Below are 23,423 nucleotides of genomic sequence, written 5' to 3'. Positions count from 1 at the left end.
GATATGAACAGTGCACGCTGACACATGCCCTGCACCGCACGTGTCTTAACACAGCTAAACACAGCTCCATTCATTTCAGGGGGAGACAGAAAGGGGACAGAGCTCACTATGCCAGGTCACTGCTCAGCTACTCACAGCTCCAGCCTTACGGTAAACATCCACCCCCTAACCCATTTTTAATCAGAACTGTAGCAGAGGCTTCATCATACTGTTTCTTTGCTTCATAGTAAAAGAAACAGTCAAAAAGAGATTTTCACATAGAAAGCAATTCTACATCAACTAATAATATAGCTTGAAACATGTTTGCTTTCTTGACCATACGTGTCAGAAAATTCAGAGCCTGAAGATTAATTTCTGCCATGAACTGTTTTTACGTTTCATGTGCGTGTACTATGCCTCCAAACATGCCAAAATGAAATGTCAGATTTAACTTCACAGCCGGAGGGACAACACAGGGGATGAAAAAGGGGGGCTGGTTAAGAGAGACACTTGGCTCAGTGCCACATACTTTCACAAACTTGTTTTTATCTTTTTTCAAAATCAGATTCATGTGGCGGTTACTGAAAGACATAAAAATACCCCTGGGCGCTGGTTTAGCTCAGTGGGTAGAGCAGGCGCCCAAATGCTGAGTCCTCAGCGTACTGGTTGAGGGATTAATTCCCAGTCTTGGTGCACGTCTTCCCCCACTCTCTCTCTTCATATTTCCTGTCTCTCTTCAGCTGTCCTATCAATAAAGGCAAAAGCCCAAAAATAATCTAAAAAATACTCTTATAGAGGTGGAAAAAAAAACTGAACTAAACCTACTCCTGCATGAAAATCCTAAAGCTTCATTTATCCTCCTGCATGTGTTTATAAGTCCCGCTGTGCTGTAATTAGTGTTGCTTCTGTCTGGTGTATTTGTCCTCCTGCTCTTTCACCATATTTGACTGACCCTCTTCCTCCCTTCATGTCTGTTAAGAGAGCACATAGATAAGTGACAGCCTGTTTCTGTTTGCAGTCTGTGTGCAACAGACTGTAGATGAAGATGAATTTGGCAGAGCTAAAAATAGCCCTGTGGTGGTTTTCCACTCTGTGAAGGGAGAGTTAGGTCAAGGAGAGGACTGAAACTAGGCCCAACACGGTGACAGGCCTGGTCAAACAGAATAAACGTTTAATTCTATGAGGTTTGTGTCTGAATTTGACAAAGCTTCAAGGGATTATTTCTTTTTTTAATGCAGTATTCACTAAAGAGGCACTGCAACCTTTTGATTTGAAAAGGTTTCCAATATTTGACTGAGTATAGTGAAAGCAGAAATAGTCCAATGTAATCCTTCAGATTAGGAATTAGGTTTTGTAAGATTTGGGTTTTTTTCCCTCTTAATTCCTGGTTTTGAAACATAATCAACTCTTAATCCAACTACTCTTTTTTGCTTCTCTTTGAAGCCGGCCCCTACCCAGCAGCCAAGAGCCCTCCAATCTCTCATACAATCTTACCGATTACTTTAGGAAATCAGTTACCAAAATCAGTCACTGCTTCTCAGCAGCCGGCCCTGGAGGCTTGTAAAAGCAGAAGGTAAAATGAATGTAGCAAAATATAAGAAAATCCTGACCTTGCAGATGCACACACCTGTTTCCGTGTGTCTCACTGGTGAATCCACCTTGCAAAGCTCCCATCTGAACTGTCTGGGCCCGGTTCAAAAGCGACAGGGCCAATCAGCGATGAGGGGCCAATCAGTGATGTAAGAAAGCAACAACAAGAGGCTGGTGCAATAATGGCGGAAGACATTAGCATGGATGCTGCTAAAGCGCCAGTTTTATCAGAACATTTCTTCATTAAAAGAAGAACAAAGAACAGCATTGAGTTGTTTTCTTTTCAAAAACGACAAAAGTCGTGTACTGACATGTCTAAAGCTGCCATGTTTCACGTTATGCAGCTATCTATGGAGTTTACTCCTTGGTAGGGGCGCAGCTTGGTACGTCACGTGTTTGCTCTGAGTGTTGCTCTGATTGGCCCGTAAAGATGTGACAGACATAACGCCCATCCAATCAGCCTCCTAGTTTTTTTTTCAAAGGCTCTGCCCTTTTCCAAATGTTGTCTATGAGAAGTTTTCCAGATGGATGCTAAGTGCTAGGTTAGGAAAATCCTGAAGGACACTCTCCTTCAGAATGCAAAAGAAAGCTTTGTCTATCAGTGGTGTGTTTCCACCAGCAGTATGGTTTGATTTAGAACTGTCTGACACAGTTTGGATCAATAACCTTGAGCCTGCATGTGTTTTCACAGCCAATCTCTGTCCAGCCTTGCTCATAGTGATGGGAATTCTCCTCTTTTTAGAGATCCAGATCATTTGACTCAGCATAGTTATAAGAGCTGGTCTTTAGGCTCCCAATGGCTCTTCATTTGGCACTATTTGGGCTTTTTATGTCTATTGAACAATATAAGTGGGAACAAACACAAAAAGCCGGCTCTCAAACAGGAGCCGGCTCCCGTTATTCTCATAAAGAGTCAGCTTATTGGCAAATGAGACACCACTTTGGCTTGTAACTTTTCTTCCAGAATTATCAGTACAAAACATGGTTTTGTTTGTCTATTATCATTGCTGTCACACAGGAAGTGGGGCTTCCTCTGACCAGTCAACAGACTGCATCCCTACAGAAGAAGTGGGACAGCATGGATCTTGGTTCCTTTCCCAATTTTTGACAGTGGAAACACAAATACAGCAATTGCATACCATATGAAACTGAACTGGGCCTGAGCGCTTGGTAGAAACACTGTTCTAGTGTTTGTATTTTGTGATGGATACTTAATTCTGAGAGCCTTATGTTGCTTTAGGTGCATACCTTTTTAATGTGTACATCCTACAGAGGATTTGATCTCTATTTACAGATTATGTAAGGCAAAAAAAAATATCTGTAGGTGTGGGAAAGGAATGATGATGAAAGCATAGGAAGTCTTTGTTAAAAGTCCTTCATGGGTAATCACTGGTTATTCCAAAGGTTATACTGTCAGCAGGTGATAGCTCCTGTAGGTTGTAAGATTGCAGGGGACTTAGACCTTAACTTGAGTAACATGCACATGAATAATATTTAAGTGTATATAAGTGTGCAATAGAAAAAAGAAACAGAGTTGGATGAATGACAAGAAGTATCAAATGAGAGGTGGATTAATTTTCCAAAAGTAACAGACATCAAAAGAGAGATAAAAGATTTTCCTCTTGTAAAACAAATCAGTTTCACTGACAGCTCTCTGCTGATGTCGGTGTGTGCTGACTAACAAGTATCTGTTTATACTTTTTTTCTCTGCTGATGGTTTATTTCCAGGAAACTAAAGTCATGGTGGCATACAGGATGCCACACAAGGACAGAATCTTCTGTTCCTGTTTGATGCTTGGATTATATTTCTGCTGATGTGATAAAATCTTAGTTTGCCGTCATACAAACGGATTCTCTGATCAGCAGTTTGTTCTGTCACTTTGTGATTTAAAACAGAAACATTTTAGGTCAACTATATCAGTAAGAAGAACACTCTTTCTCCCTTGCTACATTAATACACCGGTGTTTGAATGTTCATGTTTTGGTGTCTTTGTGATTCATTCATCATTACTGCATAGCTTTAAGCTTAATAAGGTTGGGTCTCTAAGCCTGGACTCCACTGGCCAGCTTTTATTGATAAGGTTAATTTTTGTACCTGTAATTTCACTCTGGCTCTCTGACGGAGAAACAAGCCAGCAAAGAGTATCTTTAGGGATAAAGATATTGGGGAAAGTATTCTGTTTTGAGTAATTTTAACTCGTGAGTTTCTGTACTCTTTTTCTTATTTTAACCACAAGGCCCAGAAAATGTCCTGTGAATTAGTGCTTTTGCCCATTTGTCCACAATACTTGGAAATTTTAATATATGGCAGTTATTTGGATTTAACTGCATAAAAGGAGTGTTTTAACAGTTGAAAATGAAGAGATAAAAAAAAAAGTATCATCTGGCATCTGCACTGGTCAATTAAATACATGCAAAATAGATCATGGTTTCATAAACTTTCAAACTGAGCTTGATGATTTGAATTTTACAATTTGGCATCAAAATCAGCCTTCTTGTATCTTTATTAAATTTCCAAACAATTTTTGTCAATGTCAAATGTGTTATTTTATCTGTGACATAATTTGATTTATCTCTAACTGCGCAGATGGCCTAGGGGGTTAGGTGGAGCTCCCTGTACACGGTCAGCCCGGGTACAAGTCCAGCTTGCGGCTTCTTCTCCACACAATTCTCCCTCAATCTCTCATTCCTCCGACTCTATACATTGTCTAAAAACAAAGGCATAAAAGATATATCTAAAAAAAAGTGTAGCCCAGCTTTACACTGTCACTGTACTGCAATAACATGTAATTCCCTGTGAAATATTTTAGACTTCTCCAGTAGCTGCCCATCCGAACATAAACGCATGCGTCTCACATTGCATTTCAGACTACAGTATAGGAGGGGCCTTCTTTGGACTTGTCTCAGCACGAAAACTACTAAAATTACATTGACATGTATGTATTTGTAGAAAGTGGTGAAATCTTTCCCAAGTATCACAATTCAAGATGGCTAAGATGAAATGTACTCTTAGAAGGACTCATGCTCTCACTGACAGGAGGACTCATTGGTCATGCATGACCTTTGTCTCAGTCATGCTCTGTCCTATATTTGTGTTTGTTTACAAAGTCAGAGTAATGACACTGTCAATCACAACTCACCAGAGTGTTCTCGGCCTCTTTGACGAAGAAGGCCTCACCATTCTCCCCAAGCTTCATGTGCAAGCTCACCGGCTCTCCATTAATCTCAATGTCCACCTGCAGGACACATGAAAGAATCTTTAGTATGTTTGAGCCTTTAGGCATGAGTTAAACAGCTTTGATTTTGGAATCCTAAATATACACGTACCAATTTATTTGTATGTCATCTGGTGCTTCAAATTAAACCTCATAGGTGTAAAGATCTAACCCTATCAGTATTAAGAGTACAGTACTATTATTTCCTTTATGCCCCTATACTATTACTACTTTCTTAGCCCGCTAAAATCTGCTTGTGTATTAAAAAAAACAAAATAATTTTGCATTGCTAAACATGAAATATGAACAATAATTAATAATGCAGGTGTTTCACCTCTCTAATTAATTTTGCACAGCCTATTCTTTTGATAAAAAAATGAAAAGTCCCTCTAATGACAAAAACATCTGTTGTCTCATAGTGATTTTGCTCTGCCCTACATTTTCTGCTACCGTCAGAGCACAAGTGTGAACAACAGCCTCTGAGCTCTCAAATTACCTGTACACAGAAATACATGTCAGGGACCAAAGAGCAATAAAAAGAATGAATGATGGTGGGAGGAAGCAGCCTATAATCTCACCACTTTCTCTCGAGACCGCAGCACACCCATCTTGCCAAAGCGGACGTGAAAGGGGGAGCACTGCAGGGAGCCATCGGGCTGTCTCACCACGATGACATCTATACATCCAGACAGGGTGGCAGGGTTGAGCCCCCTGTACAGCTCCTTGACCTGCACAAACACCTGACCTGCCAGCTGACCCACATAGTTCATGGTCTGTAACTGGAGGCAGAGGGGAGGAGAGAAAAACAGAGAGAGATGTTTATTATTCCTGAAAAATAAAGTTTGATGATTCAGGACTGAACTCTGCACGTTTTCAAAGAGGTTATTCAGTTAGTTTTGGTGAGCAGATTGGAAAATATTCAGCTTGATTTTGTCTGTTGCCTCAAAAATCAGATATAAAAAAACCCAAAGGTACCTTTTACCCTCTGTAAAGCAAATCCATCCCATCAGGGATAAGAGTAATCATGTGGTGATGTGCCAGTCTCCCTGATCCACAGCTTCTAATGCTTTCTGTCTATGATGCCAAACATGACCCCAGAGAGAGGGAAATAAACGCTCTGAGCTGCATCATGCTGAGCTGTTAACTCCAAGAGCAGAACAACTCTGGTAAATGGATATGTTGAAATTAAATGTTTATATAAGAATACTTATAAAAGAACAAGGACTATGAGATTGGCTGTCCCAAAAGTATGATGGTCAACATGATTTATGCAATCAAGAGTGGTCAATTTATTGGGAAAGGATGCAGTAAATACAGAAATGATGCAAATCTGAAAATACATGCAAAAGTGAAAAAAACAAATGTTATGATGGAAATGTGCTGCAAATACCAAAATAGGAGCTGCAGAGAAAGATCCACAGAGGGACCCTACAGGCCTTCTGCTGAAGGCTTGGTTTGTAGTGATTGTCTTAAGGCAGACATTTTCTGAATATTTCTGTTTGAACTTTGCATCATTTATGTATTTGCAGCTGGTTCTTTTTTCCTTTTTGCATTTGCTGTTTTCCATTCACAGAGAATTAACATGTTTATTCTTCTGGACTTTTGTGTATGTTTCTGAATTTTCTGTCAATTTCTCTTCAGATGAATCCGTTCAGCCATTGCTAAGTTAAATGCAAAGTAAAATATGGTTATTTGGTGAGATTTACACTGAAATCAAATACATTTTTATTCTTAAAACGTAAGTCTACACACAATTATCCTTGAATGTGCACGATTGTGTTTAACTATACTTCAACCACCTTCAGGGATAGTGGGGTTCCTTGGTCTTTGGCACCTTTATTTGGGGGGTTGTGGGCTGAAAAGCTTGAGAACCCCTGGTCTAGACTCCTTACACTTGTAAATATTTATTCCACAAATGACTATATGTGACATTAATGTTTAAGAGCAGTAAAATATTTATTATTTGGCGAGGGGAAGAACACAATCTGGAGAAAGTTAAATGTGAGGGGCCAAGATATCAAGAAAAATAGAGATAATAGGACACATCATATGTATGAGATGCCTGCACTGTCAAAAATCTCTCTCCTTCTGCTTGTGCTGACTCAGATACACACACCTCTACATACACAACAACCACACACAGTGCTGCCAAACAGATGGCATATTTTTTGGCAGGCTATGTAAGAGTCTCTAATGAGAGCTGCAGTGATGGTTGTCCTTTTGGGAACTTTGTCTCATCTCCACACAGGTTCCCTTGAGCTCGGTCAGAGTGATCATCGCATTTTTGGTCATCTCTCTCACTAAGACACTTCTCCTATGATTGCTCAGTTCAGCTAGTTGTGCCAAACTTCAACCATTTGAGAATTATGGAGATCACTGTGTTCTTGGAAACCATCAGGGCAACAGAATTTTGTAGCCTTCCCCAGATCTGTGCATAGTAACAATCCTGTCTCTGAGCTCTGCAGGCAGTTCCTTTGACCTCATGGCTTGGTTTTTGCTCTGATATCATTGTCAGCTCTGAGGCCCTCTATGTCCAATCAATTAAATTAACCACAGGTGGACTCCAATCAAGGTGGAGAAACATCTCAGCAAAGACTGGGAAAAAAAGGAGCACCTGAGCTAAATTTCAAGATTATTTCAGGTTTTTATTTTGAATACATTTGCAAAAAAAAATGTTTTCACTACGGGGTATTGAGAGTAAATTAATAAGAATAAATTTGATTTTTTGTGACTGTAGCATCAGGTAACAACAAAACAAAACTGACAAAAGTGAAGGGGGTCTGGATACTTTCTGAATGCACTGTATATTATTGTTATTTAGCTTTGCACCTGAATATAATTCTATACTAAAGAACCAGGAGTCTGACCTAACTAGACAAATGATTACATAATTTCATCTTACTTTCCCTTTTTTTTTGTCTCACAAATACACACATGCTCATACGCTCATTCTACTAGGGGCCCGTCCATACAGACCTCATGCAAACAGACAGGACCATTTATACACACAAACACAGCCAGACCCACACTCGTGGCCAAAGCCTGGCCCACTCTTCTGAGAAAACTCTTTTTCACAGCCAATCACAATACTTCTCCATTACGTAATAAGCAGTCCTGAGTCAGCTCTGTGGGTCATTCAGTACTAATATAGCATTGTTTATATACAGAACTTAATATTGCTAATAGATAAGAACAACTGTCTGAAAGGCTGATGTTATTTTAATAACAGGTATGTGAACCAGCAACCCTACAAAAGCTATTCAAGAAAAAGAAAACAATGAATTTTCACCTCAAGTTTCAACAGTGAGATCAGCAGATACAAACAGAAGCAGACAGATTAACAGGCAGAAGATGATGTGAAGGATTATCCAATTAAATTTAATGTGACAAGACCAGCTGTCTGACACTATGGGACTATTGACTGATAATGCTACAAGGACAGGCAGGGCTCATTTTCAGTATTTCATTCTGGTTAATAATTTAATCATACGGATCTGTATTTAAATCTGTGCAGCCTTCTGCTGCACAAATTTAGCGGGGAAAGCTATTATGTTTCCCTGAAATGTATGGATATTTAACACATATGAATAAAACAGCAATGTGGTGTGAAATGAAACTAATATGCGGTTGGTAGTATGCGGTGTGGCCTGTGAGGAGACATGTAAACATCTGCACACGGGGTGAGGCTCTGCAGTCTGCAGCGCAGCTCTCCTCCATTCAAACAGCCGCACATTACAACACGAAAACAACCGCGAAGCTAGACGCCTTAAGCTCAATATGAAGGAAATAATGTGTGAATACTGCAGTATTCAGGGATGAAACGACATATTTCGCTAACTGTAGGTCGCGACACACTCTAGCATTCCTACTTACATTTTAATGTTTTTGCTTAACGCTCCGGAATATTTCCGCCATCCAAATGTTTGACACCAACCGTCCTGTGAACAGTTTTAGTCCGCTACATTTCACTCTTCATAACATACATTGTAGATAAAGCCTTCCTCACGTCTGATCTTGGCTCCTCTTCTCAAGGGTGCTTCGCTATTTAAACTGGAGCGAAATTATTCCTCTCACCACCACCGGACTGCAGAGACAGAGACGCGCGATTGGCTGAGCCAGGTGTGACGTCATACAGTGTTTACTGAAATTTTCCCTCTGAAATTGAACGTTGTTTATGGCGTTAGTATTAATTTTTATTAGGTCAACATACGCCAGATCTTAGCTGTCTAATATTTCTGTATTTAGGTAATGGAAGCGATAATACTTTGATACGATCAAGTTCTATCTTTAGGCTTCTTCATGTATTTGCAAGTTATGGCTGCTGTCCTCAAGGATGACAGTTATTTTGTGTTTTTCTTGTTTTTAATCAGGGAGATCCCTCCAACTGAACTATTTGACAACTGATAGAGACTGCTAGTATGTGAACATCTGTTACTGTGTATATAAGAGGAAAATAAAAGCTTCAAAATAAAACAGTTAGGCTATGGCCCTAGCTTATCTTATCTTTTAGAAAGGCAAGCAATAATGTACTGCTGATCCTTAGTTAGGCCCATAAAATAGAGGCATGCCTTTCATTGATGTTCCTCAATGGCAACTTTTTAAGAATACATTGGTTAAAGTTTTTAGTGTCTTTTGATAATTATTTAATACTTGAAGTGGCTCTTAAGTTATGTATCTTTAGTGCTGGTAGCTGCAGTTCTTCAAATCTGCAGGTTAAGTAGTGTTTCTGGTGTTTTATTTTAGCTTCTTTCCTTGTACTTACTGTATTTTTTAAAATTTAGATAATAAATATAATAACTCAAGGCTATTAAAAAAAAATTAAATCACATCTCCTCGGTGACTGTGGCTCGGTAGGTAGAGCCAGCCATCGCACCATTGGAAGGTCATGTTTGGTCGCCAGCTCCTAAATTCAAATGTTAATGTGTCATTGGGCAGGACACTTAAAGGGGACATATTATGCAAAAACCACTTTTTCAAGCTTTTCTAACTAAAATATATGCTCCTGGGCTGTCTTTAATCCCCCAAAGAATTGGAATCCCTCCACCTCTCAGAAAATGTGTGCTGAAACAAGCCGTTCTCAGATTTTCCTCTGATGATGTCATGTGGGGAGTTAACAGAAATATTGATTAACTTTACAGTGGACCATGATTTTGCTGCTCTCCTTACGGGCCTCCATCTGATGGGGCCCCAGAAAGCTCTCCCCTTTATCCTCTCTTACGGGCAGCCTTGCTCTATGGTAGTGATTCCCAAAGTGTGGAGGCCCCAAAGGTCCTATAGGTGGGCAACAAGAGGCAGTTTACAATAACTAAAAATGTAAATTTTATTTAAGAAAGAGAATAAATCTTATTTTAAATGGTCATAAATAATTGGTTTTAAGTTATCATTTTAAGTCTCAGAAGTAACAAAACACAGCCAGAAGTTTTAACCCATGTCACCTTTTTATCATTTTTTTGTCTGATGCATACAGCTGGTGTCACAATTTAACAGGTGTTGGATTAACTGCTGACACTTCATAATACATTTTACTGTGTCACTTCCTTCCCAAGTTTAAGAATCGATTTTGCTGGTCTACAAAGTACATTTACAGAGAAAAATATTCATAAAGAAAATGTAGGTGTCTTTGCAGATGTCTGCAGATGTCATTCGTTGTACTTTGAGACCCCATGAACACTTTCCGAGTAACATCAATGTATCGGAGAGCAAAGCATTTGCATTGAAATTTCCTGTTTATGTGTTACAAACATGACAAAAAAAGGTAAATATGTAAGCTTCATATTTCGGTTGTACATGGGTTTTGGTGTGCAACAGAAGATTTCTTTGTCTCAAGCTGGGCTGCAGCATAATGAAGTTTGGAAAAGGCTGCTCTATGGAGACTAACAGTAAGTGGGTATACTCCAAATACCTGCAATACACTGCACTTCACCACTGATTGTCACACTTTTAACACACATTTTAACTAAACATTAAGAGTCCCTTGAGCTTTTGCTCCATAACATAACTGTCTGGTCTTCAAGCAACCTTCTTCTTGGGTCTCAGTATTTATTAATCTAGCTCTAAGCTTTTCTTTATAGCTAGTTGATTGATTGATTGTACTTTATTTACATGTCATGCACAAAAAATGCCCAACTCTCATGGGTTTACAAGACACCAGAAAAACAATTGCAGTGTTTTACATAAAAATAAATTCATAACAATTACAAAGTTAGTTAAACAGACTACCTACAGGTTTATTCAAGTGTTCTGTGTAGCATCACAATCCTATAAATGTAAACTTAGAAATGCTCCCCTTATCTGCTCTCTTTTTCAGTATGAGCAAAAGAGTAAATATCTCGTCTTACTGCACTAATCTAAATAAAAAATCCCATAAGTTATTCCATAAAGTCCACCTACAGAAGAACAAGTGGTAGGGCATTCACTTCCAGCTCCAGTAAACAGGATCTTGTTCATATTCCCAAGAAACACAAGTATATGGAGCTGAGTAGATAAGAATAGCAGTGACATTCAGGAGGCTCGAAGGCATCTGCATTTGTGCAATGCAACGGCTGTGTCTCAGTTTACAGAATGTAAGTCTATGCATCTGCCCTGACACTCAAGGCCAGACCAAGACATTGTCAGTGAGATTAGTAGAATTAGTTAAAATCAGTTGAATTTAAGAAAGTCGAGCTTGCAGATTTCTAAGCAGACATTGCACATGCAAACTAAACACATTCTACAGCCCTAATGTTAATTGAAAAACCAGTCTTCTGAAACCCTACAGCACTTGAATTCATTGATAAGAATTAACATGGCTGTGCAGGAAGTTCACAGTTGTCTATATATAAGATTAAGCAGTCAGGAAAGCGCAGCAATTTTGGCTACAAATTAAAGAAATTGTGATTATGAAAAAAGTTCCTTTTGCAAAGTATTTCTTGGGATTAAAGCCACTCTCATCTGCAGCTTTAGAGACTGGTATTAGCTGTAGGTGGGAAGTAGGTCAGTCTATGGGAACCAAACCAAACTCCAAACTTCTCAGGCCTCTGTTCATGTGCAGCACCTCACTCTGACATTTTTGCATTAATCCAAAGGATCATGCATGTGTGTGGATTCCCAGCCTATGTGTGTGTTGCATGTTCAGCAAGACTGAACTATTGGATAAATATAAGTCTTCTCTATTTTTCTTCTGTTTAGGCAGTGGCTGGTGAGTGTAGTTTGCCAGCTTGTTATTGTCTGAAAGTCAACCTACCACTATTTTCTAAAGCTCACATGTTCCGTGTCAACATCATCACTTGCAACAATGTACAGTCTTGTAGTTGGTCACATGTAGCACTACTTTTAGCCAGGGTCAATGACCTTCAAAAGATTTTTCTTTACTCTGAGGCTGTCAGACCATAATTTACGCAAGCAACTTGCTGGCTTTGATCAAAAGTTTGAAAAAATTGCTCAAGGCGTTTCAGGCAAACACTTAGAGACATGCTATGGCTGCTTGAGGAAAGAGGAAAATGTTCATGCATATCCAGGAGTTTGGATGCAGCATGGAAGAAAAGATTATGCTCCTTGTGTCTTCTCTGTACTCATGTTTATATTCAGTGCTTCTAATATTTTTCATCATAAGATAAAAACTGCAGCTACAACCAAAAGTGTATAAATATATTTCCTGCATATCATGGCAAAAAGGGATATAAAATGTCCTTGCAGCATAATGTCTGTAATCAGATTATAGTGAGGTTATATAAGGTGATTCTGCACACAAAGTTCCACTTCAAAGAAAAAACACAAAAGTTTGCCTCCCCACAGAGTTCCCCTGACCAGGTCTCATGGCTTTAATTACTACTCAATGTTTCTAAGAACCAGCTCTGATCTACACTCATACCAAACTCTTACTGTTTTAATAGAAAGTGGTGATAAGCTACACATAAGGAGAACATTATAGATTTTCCTGACATGTGCACGCTGAAAGAGGAGTAGAAAAAGAATCTCTCTAGGAATGGCAGCGACAGAGAGTGAAAGAATGGGTTTTATGTGTGTATTCATGATCAAAACATGTCAATCATTCTGCTGTTGACCCACTACTCAAAATAGTGCTGCCTAATTGCTGCACATGTGATTACTCACTTCCTCATAGTTGCTGATGGACACACACACTCATACACACACTTTCAGCGCTGGGCAGCAGGAGAGGGAACAGGGAAACACGTGTTGGGACTTCCAAGAACTAAGTCATTCATCAGGGTGCAACAAGTAGCCAACAGGAGGGGAGGGAGGGGAGAGGGGAGTGGTGGACAGAGAAGATTTGAATGTAGGTGAGGGAGGGAATCTGCTGAATGTTAAAGTATGTGTCTCTTTAAGAGGGCAACAAAGGAGAAGAACTGGTTTATTTACTCCACAGTGGAGAAAGACTGCAGATGGATGGATTCACTCAGGCTGTGGTGCAAAATTTATGTCTATGATTGTAGGGACACAAGCTGGCAGAGTGAAATTGAATTCTGTCATGAACAATGCCATAAACTTAAATATTTCAGCACATCTATTTTCTAAACTTCCAAAAAATGTCATGAGCATTTGCCTCTGACTGCCATATTTATACTCATGAGGCAACCTGCAGTGTTGAAAAATGAAGCCAATATGGCCAATAAGTTGGCTATGACGTTAGCGCAGTTAGCTAACTTATGTGAAGGTTACATGGTAAAGTTGGCCTCAAGGTGGTGATATACATGACGGTCCTGCCACTTTCAGACGCTCACTCCTGCAGACCGCCACTGAGAGCCTACCTCCATCAGGGCAGGGGTGATGTAACTTGCTGGTATGATGCCTTGCCATTTAAGAAGTGGTTACAAGAAGGGTGGCTTGCTTTAGCAACGTTAGCTTTAGTTACGTTGGCCTTTTGCACCAAAAGTAACTACCAAGTTAGCTAAAGCAAGCAATGCTTTAGCTTTCATAGCTCATTTAGCTGTGAAAGCTAACATAATGTATTTTTCTGTAAGCACACTGTTGAACCAGCTGTATTCAGCATTTTAGCATTTTTAATTATGTTTTGCATGTCAGGTTAGTAACTCATTAGTTAAGTTAGGCTACAGAGTCAAATGCTGCCACATAATTGAGATCAGCTGATCTCACAAATGCCCTCATCAGCTGACAGCCAGCTGATTTGCTTCTAAACCTGCAATTGGCTAATCGCCCTGCTCTCATTGCTGCTCCCTTTGTAAACTGCCTTTTCAATCCTCCTCCACCCCAGCTCCTCTTGCATTCTGCTTCTGACAACAAATGTTCTGATGTCATTGATGCATTCTCTGCTCTGGATTTTATTTTTTTTTTTTTTTGCTACTTCTTTCCTACTTTCCTTATTGGCACAAGAAAAGCAGGAATGTGCTGTTCCTGTTTGATGCTTTCCACATAGGGTCGTGAAAGGGCAGGGTGATCCCAGAACAGCAACACTACTAAATGAAAATAATAGAAATAAGTGCTAATTAGTAACTGCTAATAATATATATTTATAACTGACAAATCAAGTATGTTTCTTGACAAAGTGGTCCTGACTAAAATAAAAATTACTGCTGTTCAGGCAGTTCCTGCCTAGCCTGCCATAAACCTACCCTAACTGAAAGTGCAATCCAGTGTTATGTTGAACATTTTTGTGTGAATTTCTGTTTTCTTGGATGACTGGTATTGCCTTTACCTGATGCATATTATCATACCACTTTTTAAAGTTATGAATGTGACAACAAGTTGTGAGTTATGAATGAACAAAAACACAGGGAAGCCTTTTCTATGGAAGTCTTAGATGTGGATGTCAAAGTGCATGAAATCGGATTGGCATGTGATGATGGAGGACAAAGCTTAGCCATCGGCCCATTGCTTGTTTTTTTTACTGACAAATTGCACTGGATGGCACATTTTTTGGTAATCTATTTTGATACCTTTAAGCCAAATATTTATTCATAAATAAACGGCATGCCTGAGTTGACTGGCAGGTGGGTGCATTGCATCTGTTGTGTCAGGAGGCCAAAGCCCCATCTCATATCTACTTTTTAATGTGAATCTAGGCTGATCAAACATCAGATTGTGATAGCATTTTTAATGTGGTGACTGCCAATGAGGAGCTTCATAATTCCTTTGAAGCAACCAGTTTATGGCATCATTGATTGTCCATGTTTTACTCAGTCTACTCTTGTACTATTAACACTGTAGTAAATGTGAATCTTAAAACAAAATCCAACATTTCCTAAATGTCAAATTATTCCTTAAGACCATAATAAGGTTAAACCCATATTGAATGCACAGTGGGTCACACTGACTGTGTGTATTTTGAGTTAACAGGGGTATAATTGAATTTATCAGAAGCTTATTTAAGGTGAAAGAAGTGAAACTATAAACAGGCTTGGTTTGTGTGTAATTTCAGGAATTTCATTCATTGCAGCACATGTACAACCATGTGCTTTGTTTGTTTTTCTGGGCGTGTGAATGTTTGCTCCCTGTATGCATGAGCAGTATGTGTATATGTGTGTCTGTTTACGATTTGTGGTTTGTGTGTGCTGGCTCTGAACTGCCCTTTATCTCCCCTCCTATCAGCCTGCAGTGTCGTTTCATGCCAGACACGTGAGGAGAGGGAGAGGGAGAGGAAGACGGTGCTTTGCAGGGGAAGCCTGAGCTCTCCCAGGAACTCTTGCTGAGGTCAAGAATATGTTCATTTCATCACCACGGCGACAGGGGTGTTTTGGGGGGATGGGCTATGTGAGCCAATCAGAAAGCTGTTTGAGCCACACACTTCAGCTGAATTATTCAACCCACTCCTGTAGCTTGGCAGACTAGCTGCACAGCTTTAGAAAAATCAGATTAGTTTTTTTTCCCAGCCCAGACATGACCGATGGTAGCTTTTCTAACTACAGCCACCAATCCTGCTTTGACCTCAACAACAAAATCTGGCAAAAGCTGGATCAAAAATCTGTATTTATAAGTGACAGGACTTTTTTATTTCAATGTTTTAGGACTCACCTGGCCAAACATTCACCTACAGAGACAGTCAGTGTGGCCACCAACTGACTGCCTGGAGTAGGGGACAGAAGGGACAAATCCTCTTACATAATGAGCAGTAACTGATTGCAGGGTTTATTAGCCTCATAAATAGGTGATACCTTTGTGAATGCTATGTATAGTTGTTGCTATATAGTTATTGTGTTAAATTTTGCAAGACAGAACATGCCATTTTTAAGGGTTCTTTAATGATGTGAGACTATGGACTAGCAAACCTTTAAATCTGTGAGTCTAGTATTCAGGCTATTTGAGACCTACAATAGGATATAAGATATAATACACTAATATAATACAAAACAATATGATATATGATATGAAATGATATGATACAAAACAATACAAAATGATATGGTATGATAGGAAAGGATAGGATACAGTATGGTACTATACATTACAGCTTCATAAATAATGTTGCCAAAAATTGAAAGTTAATATGATTTTACTGATATGATTAGACATATGATACAATGATTCCATGAGACTCAATATGATTTAAAACAATATTATCAATCTAATACAATATAATACATGTTACAATAAGATATGATACAGTTTGAATATGAATGAATATGAATATGATAGGATACAATTTAATTTATTAATCAATTTGATATGATGGGATATGATTTGATACAATATATTACAATGTATGATACAATACAATTTGCTATAAAAAGGTATGGTGAGATGGGGTGTGGCAGGGGTTCACAAACTTTTCAGCCCATGACCAGGACTACAATAGTTTTAGATTTTTCCTTAGTTTTTGTTTTTATTTATTTATTACTGTTTAAAATTTCATTTTATTTTTAATTAGATTTTACTGCTGGTTTGTTAAGTGTATTTTTTTTTTTTTTTGCCAAATTTCTTTGTTTTAGTTTAGTTTTCATCAGTTTTAGTTTTTCAGTGATACAGGATAGATGACAAGATCCAAAGTGAACATCACACACTTTTTAGAAATACATGAAATCAGGCAAATCTTCTCTTTTATTTTATGTCTTGAATTTTGAAATTTAAAAACAACTCCAGATCTAAATATAACCAGTGTGTGAAGTCTTCAGTCAAATACTCTCTGGACTGTGGTGGACATGTCATTCAGTCTAACTGTGTCAAAGACTAAAACTAAAGAGAACACAGAATTCAGATTTACTCTTCATTTTATTGCAAAGCTTAGCTTTTATTTAGTTTCAGTGAACTAAAATGATTTTTACATTTCAGTTTAATTTATTTAGCTAGCTTTTTTTAACTATAATAACCTCGCTGGGGGCCCAAACCTTCCCAGCAGGTAGTTACAGCATACGATGTTGCACAAAACATTGTATTCAAATTTACATTTTTTGTTCACATTGATGGCGTTTATGCACAAATCTGACTTAATGACTTTGTTTTTTTTTTAATTACTCATTTTGAAAACATTATTTACACTAATGGATAAAAGGTATGACTTTAAATCATTTGAAATGTCTCTGTTTTATTGGGAAGCATCCTGTGATCACCCTAAGGTTCCTGATCCCACCTTTGGGGACCGCTGAATATGGTATGAGACAACAGGGTTTGGAGGATACAATATAGTACAATAATATATGATTAAATATGTTATTGTGTGATTTGATATCATATAATATGATTTGAATTGATATGATTTAATACAGTATGAGACACTATGATACAATATGATATGATTACTATACAATACAATGCAATATGCTATAATATGATAAGATGCAACCAGATACAACACTGTATTGTGGAAATCAGGACTTCAGGTTTCAAAATTCTGAATCTGCTTTAAACTTAAACACCAACACAAAGTATATTCAAAGAGACAAAAATGGCTGCTACAAACTTCAGTTAAAGACAAACTTCAGTCAGACAGGATCTAAAGGAGGAAGAGGGAATGTGGAGGTGCTGCCTGAGCCCACAAGCCTCTTACAGGCCTCAGCATGGTGGGACTATTATGTAATAGGTCCACTAACTGTGGTGTAATATGCCTTTATAAGTACCTGTGTGGGCTTGAGGTCATGCGTGGAGGTATGAGCTGTTGATCGAGCACATGGTTACACTGCGCACAAATAGACAAAAGCTCATGTGCTCCATGCACCCAGAGTAACATCCACTCTGAGAACCAGTGCATGGTTGTACAACAAAAGGGCAACATAGAGGATAAGCATGCTATCTGATCAGTGCTTTTGAGGACACAAGCTCTCTTTTGACGGCTCAGGTGGTCTCTGCTTCCTTGTATTTTCTCTCCCACTTGCCTCTCTCTCCATCTCCCCTGATTCTGTTTATTGATAATGATTAACATTTCCTGGTTCACATAGAAATCCTTTGTTTGACTTCTTGCTTTAAGTCTTTTTTCTGTCTAAAGCTGAATATGCATTAATTTTTATTGTTAGTTTTGTTTTTTGTCTGAGTGCATACATTAGACAATCTAAAAGCAACCCGTTTTGATAATTGTAATAAATTTAAACACACAAAGAGGCCTGTTGGTTAAACTTTTCTAACATTAAAGTTAATTGGATTTTGGTGGTTTTGGACGGTGAATGGTTTCTTTCAATCTCTGTGGGAGATTGAGTTTAACATTTTTCCAAATTTACCAGCATGTACTAAACTATAAACTGATAAGAAGAAAAAGTTTTGTTACCCAGGACCAAGTGTAACTGGGGCTGTCATCTTCACTGTGGCTGCTGAAGTCTTGCTCGTCATCCTCCACATGGGTCATAACTTGATGTCGCATGGTTCACTAGCTGGGCTGCTCTGCAGACTTATGTTGTGAAAATTTTCAGTGCATAGCAGGATAATCTGAAGGAGTCCTTCTGAGTGGTCTGAGTAGAAATCTTCTCAAAGATTTTGCAGAAGTCAAGATGATGGTAACAAAAATCTAAGTGTCTTCCCTGGTCAGCTCTTAAATTTTGTGTTCCTTAATTCTTTACAGTTTGAGATCCTTTCTTTGTAAATGCTCTGAAGGCCTACTCCGTGTATCTTGATATACATGCGTTCAAGATGGTGCTAAAGCTCTTCTACGTGGTTCTAGTTGACTCCTTTGACTCTTAAATCAGTAAGACTGTTTGAATGACCAACTAGTGCAACACGCAGCTAACATTTAAACTAAATTTATCATGTTCTGAGAACGGACTTCTTGGAGGAAATCTGAGAGGGTCAACAGTGGCTGGACTCTACTGATTGCTTGACACTGAAGCCTCAGCACATATACACATGCGTGCTGTCCAGGAGGCATACATGTACAACAGTATCATTTTTAAAACTTATTCACTAGTTTTTACTGGTACAGTTTCAGGAGAAAGCTGAAAAACATAGTTGTTGGTAACCCCGAGCTCTGAAATCACCTTACGTCACACAGATCGACATACAGCAACACACTGATCCTACACGTGAGGACACAGGGAGCATCTGAGGCCAGCAGTGTGTTCTGTCATCAGAGCGTAATGTTTGCAACTTGAGTCTCTCCCTGTGTGACACTTCGGTAAACATCCATCTGGACTTTGGATGCACTGCTAGCAGCGTCAAATACCTCCTGTAAACTGGCACAGGTACTACAGGACATATTGGGACAGTGCTCGTTTCAGACTGTTCCAGACACACTTCACATGCTACGGTCCAGACTGGAGAGGATCCAGCACTGTATTTAGTATGTCTTTATATTGCATTTGTGAGTCACAAAAAGTGAAGTAAATTAGCTAAACCGGACAGTTTTGCTGAGTGAAATTTGAGCTAGTGTAGTAAAAGAGTGAGAGCCATAGACTTGCAGTACCAAACATTTTGTCACATTCAGTGAATATAGCAAAAAAAAAAACAAAACACAAACACAACAGCCTCAGTGGATTACTCCTCCAAAAAGTAACTGACCCAGAGTGTGATGACCTTATGACTTCCTCATTCTCACTATCTCCCCCTTCCTCTTGTATGAAATTAGCTCTCTTCATAACCTCTTTTTCTCCCCCTTAAACTGTGTAATCTTTTGAACCCCAGTTTCGTTTCTGCATGCTCTTTTTGTGTCCCACTTTACCAGTTATGACATTTTTTCATTGGCCAACCTTTAGTCTTTGTTTAAGCGTTTTTCTCCACCGCATCGTTAGCATTTTCTAATGTTCTGCTGGAGCTTGGGTCGTGTGTCGCTGACCTTGTTCACTGATCCTGCTGCTCTGTACCATTTACCATCTTCTTTCATGCCATGTAAATCCACAATGTCTCTGTTAGCCAACTCCACTGCTTATGTAAACTTGAGTCCTTTTTCAAAAGTCAGTCTGTACTCTGACAGCAGCCTCTGCTGTATCCTGTCTTCATTTATGCCACAGATCAACGTCATTAAAGTTACAGTCCTGACAGATTTCTCAGTCCTGCCACATAATCACCCACACACATATTACTCTGCTGCCCTCTGTTGGCACTAAGATGCAATAACATTCCACAGTCGCTTCATAACACAGGGGAAGTCCTCGAATTACGACATTAAAGGATTTTATTGAAATCTGTACATATTTGTGGCACTATTTTTTAACTGATACACAAGAAGTCCTAGTAGGGGTATCAAGGACAATTAACAGTGTAGCATGCAAATCAGCACAGACAGACATGCTGCCAATTATTGTAGTAAGATTATGATTATTTCACAAAATGTCCTGCAGTTTTCAAATCACGCAAGGTGCAATATTTCTTTAAGATGAAAAAATGTCAAAATAGCAGTTACATACATTTTTTGCAGTCGAGATGCTTTTCTTCATCAAAGTGAGAATTACATAAAAATGATCAATCCCTTCAATACATTCACATCAAATTTGCAATATGAGTCAGAATAATTGCAGTCAGAGTTTTCTTAATCATTTAGCCCTGGTTTAATGTCTGTAATGTTGTGTTGGTTGAAGTACAACATGATTTATTGCTTGTGTTTACTGGATACATAAGATTAGAAACTTAAGAAATAATTGCATATTAAATCGCAATATTGGGGAAAAATGCAATCACATTACTCTCCCTAATCTTCAGCCCTAGTCACAACCTGTAAAATATCTGACAAATGCTTAGTTATTAAGAATGACTTTGTCTGTATCATAAGGGACATAAAACACACAAAAGAAATTGAAAACGTCTTTACATTTATACAATTAAAGGCATAAAGTTGTACGTAGTAAAGCTGCCAACACACGGTGGGATTCCTGTTTTAAAACCATAACAAATACAAGCCCTCATACAAACTAATAAAGCTTAAACAGTTAAAGAAATGCTCTCTAGTTCACACAGTTAAGTACTAGTTTACATCATAAAAGGCAAAGAAATATATTCAAAATATTTCTTGCTAGAAAACTGACATGCAAAACAAACCAACAATGCCAGTAATGGCAATGATTTCCTAAAAATGATTGTGTCATGCCTTTTTTAAAGCATGCCATTTTGTGTGCACAAAGAAAGTTTGTAAAACCCTGTGATTCTGATTTAAAACTCAAAAAAAGCTTAACATAAACAAATGTTAAGAAATACACAAGTAGAGCTGCTTCAGTATTACTGAAGTGAGCCTTTTCTTTGGGATAACTTTTCCTCTTTTAAATATTGGACAAATTAAAACACTGAATATCCTTAAAGAAATGTTTTTGCAATTTAAATCATTTCTTATCAGCACTAAAAAGCTTGTATTGATTTTTTAGTCAAACAAACTCAAAACACTCTTACAAAGTTATTGTGAATGTGTAAAATGGATTTGCTTAAGAACATAATCTAAAAAATACACTTACTCTCCTGAAAATCTTTTATGCTTCCTTGACATAACTCTTAAAACTCTCAAAACAACCACAACAATATAAAGGCACATACAAACATATGATACATAATGATTTCCTTCGTGTTTTCTTGGCAATAACATCTCCATAGTTTAAAGGCAATGACCTCACCAGACACAGCAGTCTGTTTTTATATTGGCAGCCAAGAGCTGGACTTTCCTTTCAAGTCTTTTTCTGTTTATTTGTGCACTGAAAGGCCAAGATTGTGAGTTTATTTTCATCCACAGCTTTTCCTTTGGATCTCACAGATCCATCTATCTTCAACTTATCCAGGTTTGGCTTGGAATGGCAGTAATGCATTCACATTATGCCTCTTTGGAGAAATAATTTCTGGCCAGATAGGATACACAATCCCTCCAATCATCTACCCCAGTGTCTTCTTTATTCTGTTGACCCTTAGAGTAGTTTCTGCTACAGCAATAGATGCAGTACCTGCTGTCATGCTGTAAGAAAGTTCTTGTCCATTTCTTCTTAAAAGTGATATCAATCATTGTAAAAGTCTTTGCTGCCCACTGTATTCATGTGTTCCAGTTATATATGTTTTCCAGTCAGGAAGAAAAGAGGTCTGTCCTCCTTGGCGTTTGCAGTCTGGAATTCGTCACTGAGCCTAAACCTCCACTCCTCCTCAAGCTCCAGCCTGCCAACTGTCTGCCTCAAGGAGCTACGATCTGCACCGATGACACACAGAGTCGCACCTACAGGGAGGCAGACAGAGACACAGCCTTAAAATATGCTCTGGAAATCAACTTCATTCAACCTTGTTTAATGATTACACTTTCACAGCTATGACATGAAACTCTGACACGGTGACACGATGTAATTATGTGTGCCATGCATGCTTCTAGTCAGACTTTTTATGTTCCAACAATTGAAAATATTTCAAATGAAATCCATATTGCCATGTGTAATTCGCAGGCTTTTTTGTTCAGTACTATTACTTGGAAATGCATCATAGCATCTGGGCCATTGCTACCCTGTATCTGCTGTTTTACCTTTAAGGAAGTTGAACTTCTTGAGAAACCCAGCAGTCACAAAGGAGTCAGCAAAACAAAGGAGCAGGCCACTGAAGAGCAGTCCTGTGGTGCTGATGTTGACAGAGTGAGGTCTGGAGCTCACAAAACACACCGTCACCTGCAGGAGGAGAGTAGAATGTCCCTTTAATTTGGGCAGCAGAATCCTAGTCATTAAAACCAAACTGAAAAACTCTTAACTACATGATAACTTCATAATCATGATAATAAGAACAAAAATCAGTGGAAAAGCATGACATGATGAAGTGAGCGCATGTGTTGTGTACCTCAGGTCCCAGGTTGAGGTAACAGTCCACAGATAGGACAGGGTGTGTGTAGTTCTTGGCGCTGAGGGGAAACAGCTTCTGGCTGGTGTGTTGGAGATATTTTTCCAGGAGCAGCTGAGCTGGTGTGGCCAGAAAAAGGTGCTTGCTGTCTGGAGCACAGACATACTGTGACGGCCCCACCGAGGTGGGAACATCTGTCATCTGGAAAAGTGTCACACAAGAGTTAATACTTTTTATTACTAAAAGCTTTTGTGACATAAATATATCAGAGAAACCACTGCATACATTTTCGGATTCAAATCAGCTTAAATATACATCTCTAAGCTCTCTTACACACTCTGTTTTATATATTTTATTTTTGATGAATTGTGGGAATTAGCAAAACCAAACTATAATTGGGGGGGGGGTTGCCAGGTACCTTCCAATTTTATAAATTTCAATAAAATTACATGCATTAAATTAAATTAATTAAATGTAAAATAACAACAGTCATTTGGAGAGACTTCTGTTGAAATAGAAGTAAACTAGAAAAGCACTTGGAGTGCG

The 23,423-nt window shown here is 38.6% G+C and overlaps 2 protein-coding genes across 6 annotated transcripts in view; both read right to left on the bottom strand.

Moving 5' to 3' along the window:
• Positions 1–18,827, bottom strand: part of lpin1a (lipin 1a) — a 36,804-nt gene extending 17,977 nt beyond the window's left edge. For 4 of the 5 annotated variants that reach the window (XM_041785702.1, XM_041785710.1, XM_041785718.1 and 1 more), the window contains exons 1-3: positions 18,433–18,827; positions 5,363–5,563; positions 4,710–4,805 (exon numbers count right to left, since the gene is read on the bottom strand). In XM_041785702.1, the coding sequence (XP_041641636.1) occupies positions 4,710–4,805; positions 5,363–5,563; positions 18,433–18,525 (390 nt within the window). In that variant the 5' untranslated portion in view covers positions 18,526–18,827. Of the gene's footprint in view, positions 1–4,709; positions 4,806–5,362; positions 5,564–8,657; positions 8,808–18,432 lie in introns of those variants that run through there. The other variant, XM_041785735.1, reaches the window with a different exon arrangement.
• A 3,284-nt stretch (positions 18,828–22,111) lies between these two features.
• Positions 22,112–23,423, bottom strand: part of greb1 (growth regulating estrogen receptor binding 1) — a 32,618-nt gene continuing 31,306 nt past the window's right edge. The window contains exons 32-34 of the mRNA XM_041790014.1: positions 22,878–23,078; positions 22,573–22,711; positions 22,112–22,275 (exon numbers count right to left, since the gene is read on the bottom strand). Coding sequence (XP_041645948.1) covers positions 22,112–22,275; positions 22,573–22,711; positions 22,878–23,078 — 504 coding nt within the window. The remainder of the gene's footprint in view (positions 22,276–22,572; positions 22,712–22,877; positions 23,079–23,423) is intronic.

This window comes from Cheilinus undulatus, linkage group 1, assembly GCF_018320785.1.
Source record: "Cheilinus undulatus linkage group 1, ASM1832078v1, whole genome shotgun sequence".
Classification (NCBI taxonomy): domain Eukaryota; kingdom Metazoa; phylum Chordata; class Actinopteri; order Labriformes; family Labridae; genus Cheilinus; species Cheilinus undulatus.
This window is presented reverse-complemented; position numbering and strand designations above follow the sequence as displayed.